The sequence below is a fragment of the Thamnophis elegans genome, chromosome 16 (assembly GCF_009769535.1).
Source record: "Thamnophis elegans isolate rThaEle1 chromosome 16, rThaEle1.pri, whole genome shotgun sequence".
NCBI lineage: Eukaryota > Metazoa > Chordata > Lepidosauria > Squamata > Colubridae > Thamnophis > Thamnophis elegans.
In genome coordinates, this window is record NC_045556.1 from 36,081,688 (window position 1) to 36,096,485 (window position 14,798).

The 14,798-nt window shown below is 43.4% G+C and overlaps 1 protein-coding gene across 5 annotated transcripts in view; it reads left to right on the forward strand.

Annotated features, from left to right (window-relative positions):
- RALGPS1 (Ral GEF with PH domain and SH3 binding motif 1) overlaps positions 1-14,798 on the forward strand; it is an 85,175-nt gene that overhangs the window by 39,349 nt on the left and 31,028 nt on the right. For all 5 annotated transcript variants that reach the window (XM_032232462.1, XM_032232463.1, XM_032232465.1 and 2 more), the window contains exons 5-7: positions 4,164-4,301; positions 5,997-6,090; positions 14,661-14,728. In XM_032232462.1, the coding sequence (XP_032088353.1) occupies positions 4,164-4,301; positions 5,997-6,090; positions 14,661-14,728 (300 nt within the window). The remainder of the gene's footprint in view (positions 1-4,163; positions 4,302-5,996; positions 6,091-14,660; positions 14,729-14,798) is intronic.

The window sequence follows — 14,798 nt, forward strand, 5'->3', positions numbered from 1 at the left end:
GTGGAACCTCCCTTTATGGCAAAGCGATGAAGATACAAACTCAGCATTTCTGCTGGAGATGAACTGCAGTTAATTGGTTCAGCTCGGGAAGGCTAATGAAAGCTTCTCAGCATTTTGACATCCGTGTGGTTTCAGCCTGGAATCGTAGCCAGTGGAAAGGACCACCAACCCCCCTATTAAAAAGATGGTGATGTGGGCTACAAAAATGTACGAGATTGTGGAAAAAAAGGGGCTCGGTCAAGATCAGCCAGTAAACCATGGAGCTATGTAAATCTGGGCGTTTCCTATCAAAGCCACAATGCCACTTCACAGCAGTAATAAAAAAAAATGTATGTGTATCAGGAGGAGTATCTAAAAAAAACGAGCAGTGCTCATTCCCAATGCTCTTGGGAAGCCTATTTGCCAAAGCACCCGAAGGCAGGACAAGAAGCAACGGGTGGAAACTAATCAAGGAGAGAAGCAACCTAGAACTAAGGAGAAATTTCTTGACAGTTGAGAACAATTACCCAGCGGAACGACTTGCCTCCAGAAGTTGTACATGCTCCAACACTGGAAGTTTTGAAGAGATTGGACAGCCGTTTCTCTGAAATAGTATGGGGTCTCGCTGCCTAAGCAGGGGGTTGGACTAGAAGACCTCCAAGGTCCCCTTCCAAATCTGCCACTCTATTACTCTCACACCTCAGCGACAAGCTTTGAGGGGGAGGGTGAAAATGTGGGTGTTCCTCACCCTCCCTTTTTCCCTTTGTAGGAAATTTTGCTTGCTGCATTCCCAAGGAATGCCGTTCTGTGCCACCCACCCACCCACCCCGTTCGAGAGAATAGAAGCCTTAATTATGAACGGCTTAAAAATAAGGCATGCCAGCCAGGTTCCGAAAGAGCTGTTCCTTTCATCCCTTTTGTATGAAGAGGGCACCATTCCAGTTTGGCAAAAGCACAATGCCCAGCCAAGGGAAAGGAGTCCAAAAATAAAATAAAAAATAAAATACATTAAAAACCCCAACAGGACCGAAGATTTTCTCAGAATAGCAAGAACAGCTTTAGCATGAGAGGCAATTTTACGGATGCAAAAGCACATGGAGAGTAGAGGAAAACCACTTCTCTGAATGGAGAAACTTTGCCAAAGAATTAAAATTGTACTGCATAGAGACAGGCAGAATGCGATTCAAGTAGAGGAAGGAAACAAAACTGGTTTTTATTTATGGATTTTATCTTCCCATTTGCTATTTGTGATTACCTCCTTTGAGGCTATAGATGTAGTTAGTTGCGAAGTTGTGTCCGACCCATCGTGACCCCACGGACAACGTTGCTCCAGGCCTTCCTGTCCTCTACCATCCTCTGGAGTCCATTGAAGTTCATGCCGGCTGCTTCGGTGACTCCATCCAGCCACCTCCTTCTCCGTCGTCCCCTTCTTTTGCCCTCCATCGTTCCCAGCATGAGGCTCTTCTCCAGGGAGTCCTTCCTTCTCATTAGGTGGCCAAAGTCTTTGAGTTTCCTCTCCAGGATCTGCCCTTCTAAAGAGCAGTCAGGGTTGATCTCCTCTAGGACTGACCGGTTGGATGGCCTTGCAGTCCAAGGGACTCAATGCAGGAGTCTTCTTCTCCAGCACCAGAGTTCAAAGGCCTCCATGCTTTGGCGCTCAGCCTTCCTTATGGTCCAACCTTCACAGCCATCCTTTGCAACTGGGGAAACCGTAGCCTTGACTAGAGGCACTTTTGTTGGCAGGGTGATGTCTCTGCCTTTTAGGATGCTGTCTAGCTTTGCCATTGCTTTCCTCCCCAGGAGCAAGCCTCTTTTCATTTCTTGGCTGCCATCCCCATCTGTGGTGATCTTGGAGCCCAGGAAAGTAAAATCTGCCACCACCTCCATTTCTTCCCCATCTATTTACCAGGAATTGAGAAGTCCATATACCATAATCTTAGTTGTCTTAATGTTGAGTTCCATGCCAACTTTGGCACTCTCCTCCTTCACCCACATCAAGAGGCTCTTTAGTTCCTCTTAACTCTCTGCCATTAGAGTGGCATCATCTGCATATCTGAGGTTGTTGATATTTCTCCCTTCAATCTTAATTGATTCCTCTGCATATTAGTTAAGGTGACAGTATATAGCCTTGCCGGACTCCTTTCCCAACTTTGTACCAATCAGTGGTTCCGTGTCCAATTCTCACTGTTGCTTCTTGACCCGCATATAGGTTTCTCAAGTGACAAATAAGGCTATAGATACAGAACCAAAATTGGTTGCGTTAAAGATTACCTAAGAATACTCTATTGGTAGGAAATTGTTTTTGTCTTTGGCTGTGCTGAAGCTGAAACTGAAACAGGCTGTTGGCTGTTGGCTGCAAGGAGGCATATTGCTGGGAGCCAGAGGCCAAAGGTATCGGCCAGCAAGTGGGCAGGACTACAATTGATGTCTAAGACACACCCAAATTTTCACCCTCTTTTATGGGGGAGAAAAAGTGTGTCTTACACTCCAAAAAATATGGTAACTCGAGCGAGTGTTGAATCGAAGACCCCACAGCTCCCCTTGATTGACGTCCCCAAATGCGGATGGTTTAGCATAAGGTTTTGTGAATCTGCTAAGGTTTCCGGAATGTTCCTAATAATACATTAAATAGCAAGACCATCAGTATCAGCTGTTTAGCAGCTGTGGTTTCATCTGTTGAGGCGGGTGGCCGGTTGCATCTTCGGCAACTTTCCTTTTAACAACAGCTGCCTCCAGGATTGGATACCAATTCTCTCATTCCCAAATGGTTCGTGCTCAGATTAGGTTTCTTCAGGAACGACGTCGGTTTCAAAGACAAATGCTTAACACAAAAGAATCCTCAGTTTACAGCAGCCCTTTTGCACATTTGTTATCATTTTATCAATTACTAGCCGATAACCTGATGTTGCCTGGGTATTTATTTATAGGGAGGGGAAATATACGGACCAAATGTAATTTCTAAGGTTGGATTTTCCCCCTTAACAGAGGGAGCCCCCTTATGGAGTACTGTGAAGCCGTTAACCATGGCAACTCCACTGTGCTGTACAGTAGAAGCCATTTGAAGGCACAACAGGCTGCATCTTAACAGAACACACACCCTGAGGGGTATTAGGGGTGTCTTACCCCCACAGTATTTGTTTCCAGAGAGTCAGTCATCTGTATACCAAGTATGGTTGAAATTGCTCGAGGTGTTTCAGAGTTATGCTGGAACATACACACACACATGCACAGATAGATAGATAGATGAGAGAGAGGGAGAGAGAGAGGGAGAGAGAGAGAGAGAATAATAGAGATAGGTAAGATATAATAGAGATAGATGGATGGATGGATGGATGGATGGATGGATGGATGGATGGATGGATAGATAGATAGATAGATAGATAGATAGATAGATAGATGATAGATAGATAGATAGATAGATAGATAGATAGATAGATAGATAGATAGATACTGTAGAGACAGACAGACAGACAGACAGATAATGAAGGCTGGAGGTTAAAACAGGTTTGCCTAGTCTAGTCCAGTGAAAAAAAGGATTTAGGAGGTGACATGATGGCAGTCTTCCAATATCTCGGGGGCTGCCCCAAAGAAGAGGGAGTCAAGCTATTCTCTGAAGCATCTGAAGGCAGGACAAGAAGCAACGGATGGAAACTCATCAAGGAGAGAAGCAACCTGGAACTAAGGAGGAATTTCCTGACAGTGAGAACAATCAACCAGGGGAACAGAAGTTGCCTTCAGAAGTTGTGGATGCTCCATCACTGGAGGTTTTGAATAGCAATAGCAGTTAGACTTATATACCGCTTCATAGGCTTTCAGCCCTCTCTAAGCGGTTTACAGAGTCAGCATATCGCCCCCAACAACAATCCGGGTCCTCATTTCACCCACCTCGGAAGGATGGAAGGCTGAGTCAACCTTGAGCCAGTGAGATTAGAACCGCTGAACTGCAGATAACAGTCAGCTGAAGTGGCCTGCAGTACTGCACCCTAACCACTGCGCCACCTCGGCTCTGAAGAAGAAGAAACTGGACAGCCGCTTGTCTGAAATGGTGTAGAGTTTCCTGCCTGAGCAGGAGGTTGGATTAGAAGACCTCCAAGGTCCTTTCCAACTGTGTTTAATTCTGTTAAGTCGGTTGCAACTATGTTGACTAAATGTGATCTAATCTCTCTCTCTCTCTTTAATTTTAGGGATTTATCTCTTGGACTTAATCTACATTGATTCAGCCTACCCAGCTTCCGGCAGCATCATGGAGAATGAACAAAGATCTAATCAGATGAACAACATTCTCCGAATAATTGCTGATTTGCAAGTCTCTTGTAGCTACGGTTGGTAAATTTGCTTCCTCGTCCGCGTTAACCAGCTCAGTCAATTGGTGTCAGATGTCTCCCTTGTGTGAAAGCTGGCCTTGGGTTATTTCCTGCTGTGCTGCTCAGTCAATTTGGTTTCTACCATCTTGTATATATTATTTAGTTCTAGACAATTAGATTTTATTGTCTCGGTGACTAGGTTTGCAGATGTCCGTATGTGGATCAGCGGTGAAGGGTAGATGTTTTCCTTTTCGTTTTATGGATAAATTCCGTTGCCGATATTGGTTGTAACTTCATCAGCTGTATAAACTTGGTGGTAACTTTATCCACTCCATCGGCTGTTGCAGCCCTTTGCTTTGGCTTCTGTTCCAATTTTAGGAGGTCCCATTCATTTCCTCCTGTGTGATAGGCTGATCTAAGCTGTGCGTTGTTTTTACTTTTCCCCGTTGCACCGTTCCGTGCGCCTTTGGCGTTGAGTCATGCTGGCCACATGACCACGGAGACGTCTTCGGACAGCGCTGGCTCTTCGGCTTAGAAACAGAGATGAGCATTGCTCCCTAGAGTCGGGAACGACTAGCACATATGTGCGAGGACAACCTTTACCTTTACTGCATTCTAACCAGTGCGCCACCATGGCAGTAGAGTAGAGTGTCGTGTAGAGTAGAGTAGAGTAGAGTAGAGTAAAATAGGGTAGGCTAGAGCAGTGTTTCTCAACCTTGGCAACTTGAAGATATCCGGACTTCAACTCTCAGAATTCCCCAGCCAGCAAATACTGGCTGGGGAATTCTGGGAGTTGAAGTCCAGGCATCTTCAAGTTGCCAAGGTTGAGAAACACTGGGCTAGAGTACAGTAGATTAGAATTAGGAATGGAATAATAGAGTAGGGTAGAGTAGAGTAGAGTAGAGTAGAGTAGAGTAGAATAGGGTAGGCTAGAGTACAATAGATTAGAATTAGAATTAGGAATGGAATGGAATAATAGAGTAGAGTAGAGTAGAGTAGAGTAGAGTAGAGTAAAATAGGGTAGGATAGAATACAGTAGATTAGAATTAGAAATGGAATGGAATAATAGAGTAGAGTAGGGTAGAATAGAGTAGAGTAAAATAGGGTAGGCTATTGTACAGTAGATTAGAATTAGGAATGGAATGGAATGGAATAATAGAGTAGGGTAGAGTAGAGTAGAATAGGGTAGGCTAGAGTACAGTAGATTAGAATTAGGAATGGAATGGAATAATAGAGTAGGGTAGAGTAGAGTAGAGTAAAATAGGGTAGGCTAGGGTACAGTAGATTAGAATTAGAAATGGAATGGAATAATAGAGTAGAGTAAAATAGGGTAGGATAGAATACAGTAGATTAGAATTAGAAATGGAGTGGAATAATAGGGTAGGGTAGAGTAGAGTAGAGCAGAAAAGAAAAGAAAAAAGGAAGGAAAAGAAAATAGACTTATATACCACTTCACAATGTTTTACCTCTCTAAGCAGTTTACAGAGTCAGCATAAGGCTCCCAACTATCTGGGCAGTTACAGTCGGAAGTCGGGGACTACTTTATGATTCTCAGTGAAATTCTTAGTCTTGATGGAGAATTTTGGGTTGTCGATCAGAATAGATAGTAGGAGGAGTTTCAGCCTGTTACTGCCACAAACTCCTTTCCTTCATAACAGTTTTGAGATCTAAATACATTCCCCCCCCCTCCACTTTTTTTTTTTGGCATCGCAGATCACCTTCTAATGTTACCCCACGTTCAAAAATACTTGAAGTCCGTCCGGTATATTGAAGAGCTTCAGAAATTTGTGGAAGATGACAACTACAAGTAAGTAACAATTGCTTCACTTCTGCTGACTCCACGGGAGGGCGGGGGCAGGGGAGTCTAGCCTAATCTATTTGAAGGGTGAGAAAAAAAAACATTTTTTTTCCTGCCCTTCAAGATAAATTTTTAAAAAATTATCTCTGGCAAGGAAACTAAAAGATTTTTTTTAAAAAAAATAGTATCAGCAATCTAAGTGAAATTTCAGATGGAAGCCCAATTTCATTGAGCTAAAACATATGAAAAACGGTTGCAGGAACTGGATAAGTCTAGTTTAATGAAAAGAAGGACTAGGAGAGACATGATAGCAGGGTTTCGATATCTCGGGGGCTGCCCCAAAGAAGAGGGAGTCAAGCTATTCTTCAAAGCATCAGAAGGCAGGACAAGAAGCAACGGGTGGAAATTAATCAAGGAGAGAAGCAACCTAGAACTAAGGAGGAATTTCCTGACAGAACAATTAATCAGTGGAACAACTTGCCTCCAGAAGTTGTGAATGCTCCAACACTGGACATTTTTAAGGAGATGTTGGATAACCATTTGTCTGAAGTGGTGTAGGGTCTCCTGCCTAAGCAGGGGGTTGGACTAGAAGACCTCCAAGGTCCCTTCCAGCTCTGTTATTCTATTCTGTTTCCGAAATAAAACCGTTTCTTCCCAAATAAGCGGTTGTTTCTACAGGCTCGAAATAAAAACTTGGCTTTGTGGAAAGAAACTCCGTCAATGAGACAGCTAGACTAGGCCGACAATCGGCCGTTGAATTTTCTGTAGTCATCACATATGGTCTCGTCAGTGATTCATCCTGTTGCACCATTTGTAAGCTGATCTTCATTAAGCGAACCCCAAAAAAAAAAGCCCGACAACCACCACAGCAAAAAAAAATCTGGATTGCTTTATGAGAGGGCGGCGGATGAGGCATGGATGAACATGACACACTTTCCCAATGGTGGTAAAATTCCCGTCGCTTTGGAAAGGAAGCGGTGGCACCAAACACTTGGGAAGAAAGACATTTCTCTTGGGAATCTCCCAGCCCAGAAATCCCTTGGTGCACAGGGTTTCAAAATATAGGGGGTTGTTAGTTGCGAAGTCATGTCCAACCCATTGTGACCCCATGGACAACTTTCCTCCAGGCCTTCCTGTCCTCTACCATCCTCTGGAGTCCATTGAAGCTCACGCCGACTGCTTTGGTGACTCCATCCAGCCACCTCCTTCTCTGCCGTCCCCTTCTTCTTTTGCTCTCCATCATTCCCAGCATGAGGCTCTTCTCTAGGGAGTCCTTCCTTCTCATTAGTTTTTGAGTTTCCTCTTCAGGATCTGGCCTTCTAAAGAGCAGTCAGGGTTGATCTCCTCTAGGACTGACCGGTTGGATGGCCTTGCAGTCCAAGGGACTCAATGCAGGAGTCTTCTCCAGCACCAGAGTTCAAAGGCCTCCATTCTTTGGTGCTCAGCTTTCCTTATGGTCCAACCTTCACAGCCATCCATTGCAACTGGGAAAACCACAGCCTTGACTACACACACTTTTGTTGTGTCTGCTTTTTAGGATGCTGTCTAGATTTGCCATCGCTTTTGCTTTCCTCCCCAGGAGCAAGTGTCTTCTAATTTCTTGGCTGCAGTCCCCATCTGCGGTGATCTTGGAGCCCAGGAAAATAAAATCTCCATTTCTTCCCCACCTATTTGCCAGGCATTGAGAGGGCCGAATGCCATGATCTTAGTTTTCTTAGCTTGTTTAGTGACAGCTCTGGAAAAAACTTGACTTGTGGTCATTTTCCACAGTTATGACTTTTGAAGCATCCCCATGGTCAACGTCACCGAAATTCAGACCCTTGGCAACTGTCTCGTATTTATGACAGTCACAGTGCCACGGGGTCATGGGGATGGATGGATAGATAGGTGGGTGGGTGCGTGGGTAGGTAGGTAGGTAGGTAGGTAGATGATAGATAGATAGATAGATAGATAGATAGATAGATAGATAGATAGATAGATAGATAGATAGATAGATAGATATGGATGGATGATAGATAGATGATAGATGGATGGATGGATAGATATGGATGGATGATAGATAGATAGATAGATAGATAGATAGATAGATAGATAGATAGATAGATAGATAGATAGATAGATAGATAGATAGATATGGATGGATGATAGATAGATGATGGATGGATAGATATGAATGGATGATATATAGATGGATGGATGGATGGATGGATGGATGGATGGTAGATAGATAGATAGATAGATAGATAGATAGATAGATAGATAGATAGATAGATAGATAGATAGATATGAATGGATGATAGATGATAGACGGATGGATGGATAGATATGAATGCATGATAGATAGATAGAGATGGATGAATGGATGTTAGGGACAGAGTTAGAGAGAAAATAAAAGAATAGAGAGAAAGCGAGGCTAGAGAGATAGATGATAGATACATGGAGAGGAGAGAGTGAAGAGAGATGATTGAGAGAGAGAGACAGACAGGCAGACAGACAACTCTTATCTATGAGATGAAAAATAGACAGAATTCATTCTGCTTTCTCTTCCCGTCTCCTGTTCTCCTTCTTAAGGGCACAGTTCCTATTTTCCTAGTTTTATTTATTTATTTTTAAATCTAACTTCTCCATTGTTTCTTTGCTTGTTTGTTTGAGATTGTCGGGTCTCCCATCTTTTAAAGCCAGAAGTTTGACACAAACTTTCCGTCAAACTGGCTTTGCCGGGCCAGCTGAAGCGAGAACTCCGTCGGTTGTGTTGGCTTACCATGCATATTGTGCATGGCACGCATTGTCAATTCACCCGTCGTCAATGTTGCAAGGTTGTTGTGATGAGGCTCGGTAGGCCTCAGAAGCGTTCGCCAGGCAGTAGTGAGATGTGTATCATCGCAGCCGGTGTGAGTCTGTGAGGTTGGTTTTTTTTTTGTGTGTGTGTTGAGCTCTCTATGGCTGAATGCCAGAAGCCACATTGCTTAATTTAATTCTTGGACCGAGTTCCACATTCATGCACGATGTTAAGATTATATATACAGCAGTTTTTTTTATTTTATTAGCTTGGATATTCTGCGTGGAACATAACATAACAAAGGGGGTTCTCTAAATATTTAGGGCCATGACATAATTTTTGGACACGAGACAGAACATGAGTAATTTTCTCACTCTCTCTCCTTCTCTTGCAAAAACACATTTTAAACCCCATGGAGGCAATTGCTAGCAACAGTGAGCACTGTTTACATGTATTTTCCTAGAGGTCATCCAGCAGGCTTCCCTTTCATCTGAAAAATGGGCTGAATTTTCTTTCTTTCTTTTTAAAGCAAGATAGATAGAAAGCCGTACGTAGTAGCTCTTAGGAGGGACAGGTTTTACAGAAAGAAAGGAGGGGAAAAGGAAGATGGAAGGTAGCAATAGCAATAGCAGTTAGACTTATATACCGCTTCATAGGGCTTTCAGCCCTCTCTAAGCGGTTTGCAGAGTCAGCATATTGCCCCCAACAACAATCCAGATCCTCATTTTACCCACCTCGGAAGGATGGAAGGCTGAGTCAACCCTGAGCCGGTGAGATTTGAACAGCCGAACTGCAGAACTGCAGTCAGCTGAAGTAGCCTGCAGTGCTGCATTTAACCACTGCGCCACCTCGGCTCTTGTTCACGTGTCTTGTTTTAACTACAGGTAGTTTTCAACACGGCCAGAGTCGAACTGTTGTCGAATCGAACTGTTGTAAGCTACCTGTATTCAACGAGAACTCTTAATCTTGGACATAGTTTTTCATCAGAATAGAGCTGGAAGGGACCTTGGAGGTCTTCTAGTCCAACCCCCTGCTCAAGCAGGAGTCTCTAGACCCGTGATGGCGAATCTGTAGCACGCGTGCTTGAAGTGACACACGGAGCCATGGTAGGTGCAGCATTGCCCATTCCTCTTCTGGGTTTCTGGCGCACATGATTAGCTAGATTTCGTCCGCGCGGCAGCGCCGGAAACTGCAAAAGCTGGTCTTCCATTTTCCAGCATGAGCCGATTGTTGTGTGTGCCAGACAGCAGGGGTTCATTTTCTCCAATCTCTCCTCGAAAACCTCAAGTGATGGAGCCCCCCACAACTTCCTGGTGGCAAGCTGTTCCACTGGTTGATTGTCCTCACTGTCGGGAAGTTTCTCCTTCATTCCAGGTTGCTTCCATCCTTGATGAGTTCCCATCCTTTTCCTTCTTGAGTTCTTTATCTGTGCTGCGCGAAATGAGTATCCTGGTGAGATCTACGCAGACGAGGCTTCAGCAAGAGAGTTTGTGGCTTATCCTTGTTTTCAGGAATCTGGTTGGTTTTTAAGACTCGTTCTTGCACCAAACGTTCTGTTTGAGAAGCTACGGTTTCTGTTTCCAATTTAACTGCCCCCGGAGTATCCATCTGCAGAAGCAATCACCCACTCCTGCCTATGTAAGCATTGCAGTTTTTGTCTTTTTTTCTGCAATTGTGCTGATCTTGGAGCGGCCACTTTTATTTCTTTCCATTGCTTCCATCTTCCGATTCCCAGCGGTTGTTATTTTTTTTTCCCCCTTCCCAAGACTCCTTTCCCAAACTTAACAGCTTCCCTTTGGCGACAGACAGGGGGGATCTGTCTCCGTACGGATCGTTTTCTCAGCAGCCCAGCTCTCGTTTCAGGTTTCCCACAAGCAGAAGTTGCAATTATTCCCCTCCCCTAAAAAAGTGTGGTTATAGTTATAGTTTTCTTGGTGCGTTCGAGATGACCTAGATGGTTTTGTGTCTACAGTGGGACTAGAACTCCCCGTCGCCTGGTGATTGGCTCAAAGTCATCCGGCTGTCCTTTAGGCCTAAGGCGGGACTAGAATTCACTGTCGCCTGGTGATTGGCCCAGAGTCACCCAGACGGCTTTCGTGTCTAAATGGGATTAGAACTCACTGTCTCCTGGTGATTGGCTCAAAGTTACCCAGCTGTCTTTTGTGCCTAAGGTGGGACTAGAACTCACCATCGCCTGGTGATTGGCCCAAAATCACTCAGGCAGCTTTCATGTCCAAGGCGGGACTGGAATTCCCCGTCACCTGGTGATTGGCTCAAAGTCATATAGCTTTCCTTTGTGCCTAGGGCAGTACTAGAATTCACCATCGCCTGGTGATTGGCCCAAAATCACTCAGGCAGTTTTGACGCCTAACGCAGGACTAGAACTGAGCATCTCCTGGTAATTGGCCCAAAGTCACTGAGTTGGCTTTTATTGCTAAGGTACCACTAGAACTCACTGTCTCCTGGTGATTGACTCAAAGTCACCCACCTGTCTTTCATGCACGCCTAAGATGGGACTAGAACTCACCATCGCCTGGTTTCCAGCCTCACGGCTTAACCACTAGGCATTGAAATAAGCAGGATGCTTTCTGATCATCTCAAGTGTGTGTGGAAGAGAGGAATAATTGGGTTATGACGGTCGTAGCATCCCAGGGTCACACGATTTCGGGACCCTCTGACCAGCGAAGTCAACGGGGAAGCCAGATTCATTTAACGACTGCATTACTAATTTAACAACTGCAGTGATTCGCTTAACAACGGTGGCAAGAAAGTTCGTCAAATCAGGGCAACTGAACAACTGTCTTGCTTTAGCCATGGAAATGCGGGGCTCGATGGCAGTCGTAAAACAAGGACTGCCCGTAGTGAGGAAGACGAGAACGTTAGGATCCATTACGGGCTGGTAAATGAAATGACTGAAATGTCAAACCCACTTTCCACTTGAACTCTCAGTGCAGAGTGTGTATTTTTCCCTCTTCTAGTTTAAAAACATTCAACTTGAAAAGGGGTTTCTAAAAGCAAGTCAAACATGGGAGGTGATTTTAAAATATGCTCCCATTTCTCTCTCTCTTCCCTTTTTTCTTTCTGTTTCTCTCTTTTCTCTCTCTCTCACCTTTTCTCTCCTCCCTCTCTTTTCTTTCTTTCTCCTTGTCTCTCTCTCTCTCTTTTCTGCCTCTTTTTTCTCTCTTGTCTCTCTGTTCTTTCTTTCACTCCTTGTCTCTATCTCTGTCCCTTTTTCTTTTCTCTTGCTTTTTCCTCGCGTTCTCTCTCTTCTCTCCTTTCTTTCTCTCCTTGTCTCTCTCTCTCTCTTTCTCTTTTCTCCCTCTTTTTCTCTCTTCCCCCTCTTTTCTCTTTTTCTCTCTTCTCTCTTTTCTTTCCTTCTCTCCTTGTCTCTCTCTCTCTTTTCTGTCTCTTTTTCTCTCTCCCCTCTCTCTTTTCTGTCTCTCTTTTTCTCTCTTCTCTCCCTCTTCTTTCTTTCACTCCTTGTCTTTCTCTCTCCCTTTTCTGTCTTTCTCTTTCTTCTTTCTCTCTTTCTCTTTCTCCTTTTCTCCTCTCTTTCTCATTTTTCTTTCTTTCTCTCCTTGTCTCTCTTTTTTCTTTCTCTTTCTCTCTCTTCTTCTCTCATTCTTCTCTTTTTCTCTCCTCTCTTTCTCTCTCTCTCTCTTTTCTCTTTTCTTCTTTCTCTCTCTTGCCTTCCTGCTTGAGAGGAATGATAAGAATTCATCAATCCAAACCTCAGCAAATGTGGATGTGCTTTATTTCAAGTAAACATCACAGGCAGAGAAACTCTGTGCCTGGAGTTGACGTGTGCCCTCCTGCTTCATCAAGGCAGCTGTCTGGAACAATATTCTATTTCCTGAGCTCTCCAAATTCAAGTGGAGCCAAGTCAAATCGAAAATCAGCTTTCTCCAAAGGATATTTATTTTTAAATAGTCAGTTAAAGCATTCGGGTGTGAAATACTGTACGTCCTAAAGCTTTCAAGTTCCGTAGGACTTTCTTTTTTATGGATCTAAATTTTGGCAGCGCAGTTGCCAAAACGGGACGCAATCAAATATGTGGAACCAAAGTGGGACGTTTATGGGGGCGAGTTCCTTCAAACAGATGAACATTTTTTTTGTTCAGTCTGTTGGTCTCCCCACCCCTCCAGAAAAGGTTACAGCAGAAATCAAAATGAACATCTGGCACAATCTAAAGCTTCAGCATTCTTGTCGTGGCTTCTACTCCAGCCAATATGTAATTGATTGTGTGCACTGAATACTTGTTGTTGTTTTTTTTAAAGGAAAATGTGTAAATTCCTCAAATTTCAGATTGCACCTTGAAACAGTCCAGAGATTCAAGAATGTGTTCCTGTTAAGAGGCCAGAGAACCGATGTGCAAAATCTTTCCGTGAAGAAAAATCATGGATATATACATACACACACACCAGTTAGCTTCCTCCCATAATTGGGGCTTACCAGGGGTTGTGACTTTAAATATATACCTTTCTCCCTGGCTCAAGCTGATAACAGAGGACAGCCTGTGGCTTAGTGGTTAACATCTCTGCCTGATATGCAATCAGCCCAGGTTCGAATCTCAGTAAGGGTATGGCTAGCTGATGAGAGCTCAATAGCTTGAAATAGATCTATACTAGTCTCCCTTTATTTATTTATCAGCACAAATATAACACAAATATAACAAAGGCAACAGTAAAAATATTGGGTTTCTGTCGTGATGGACTCTTATGACGAGCCGATTGACAGATAATGGAAGCAGTTAGCTTCCTCCCATAATTGGGGCTTACCAGGGGTTGCGACTTTAAATATATACACACACTATATATAATATATATATATTATCAGCACAAATACAACATATATATATATATAGTCTATACAGTCTGGAGCAGAATAGGGTAGAAAATATTCCAAAACCAAACGAGGTTAAAAGAGGACTGCAAAGAGCAATTGGGCAAAAATCAATTGCTAGCGTTAGGGGGAATTTATCGTTTGAGATTGTAGATTAAAAACATTAATGTGAGCCAGCATAAAGATCCTACACTGTGTGCCTCAAACAGATTGGAAAAAAGTTTTTTAAAAACTCTGTGTGTGTTTGTTTGTGTGTTTGAGAGAGAGAGAAAGAGAAAGAGAGAGAAAGAAAAGAGAGAGAGATTGAAAGAGAAAGTGAGAAAGAGAGAAAGAAAGAAAAAGGAGAGAAAGAGATTAAGAGAGAAAGAGAAGAGAGAGAGATTGAACAAGAAAGAAAGAGAACAGAGAAAATGTGTGTGTGAGAGAGAGAGAGAAAGAAAAGAATTAGAAAGAGAGATTGAAAGAGGAAGAGAGAAGAAAGAGAATGAGAAAGAGAGAGAGAAAGAATGAGAGACACAGAGCGAGAGAGAGTGTGTGTGTGTGCTATTTAATGTTGCATGCCACATTAAACGCAAGATGGTTCATCAAACAAATCTAATAAATACAGATAGACTGCCTCTATTTAGGATTCGGAAACTGACAATTTGTACATTTAAAATACTGAAACTGACCGGACGAAGCACTGCGTGCCTTACTGCTTGTTAAACGGCTCTGTAAAAAGCCACATCCAGAAAAGATAAGCGCTCCACGATATTGAGAAACCTCTGTTTAGTTTCATGGGATAAAACTGTCATAGCTTCAGTAAAAATGTACTGTGTCCAAAGAATTCATGAATGCAGCCAGACTGAGCTACGTTTCCTGCCTTTAACCGATAATGCAAGATAACAGGTCTGTCCTATTTCGCCTTTGCTTAAGCCCAGCTGCCGACTTTTCATGCCATTTTTCTCTGTTTTTCCAGATTGTCCTTAAGAATCGAGCCAGGAAACAGTTCCCCGCGGTTGGTCTCATCGAAAGAAGACCTCGCAGGTAAGTTTCCAAAGTTTGCGCTGTTCCGAAGTTCGGTTTCCACAAACAAACATTCTTCCTTGAGGTTTTC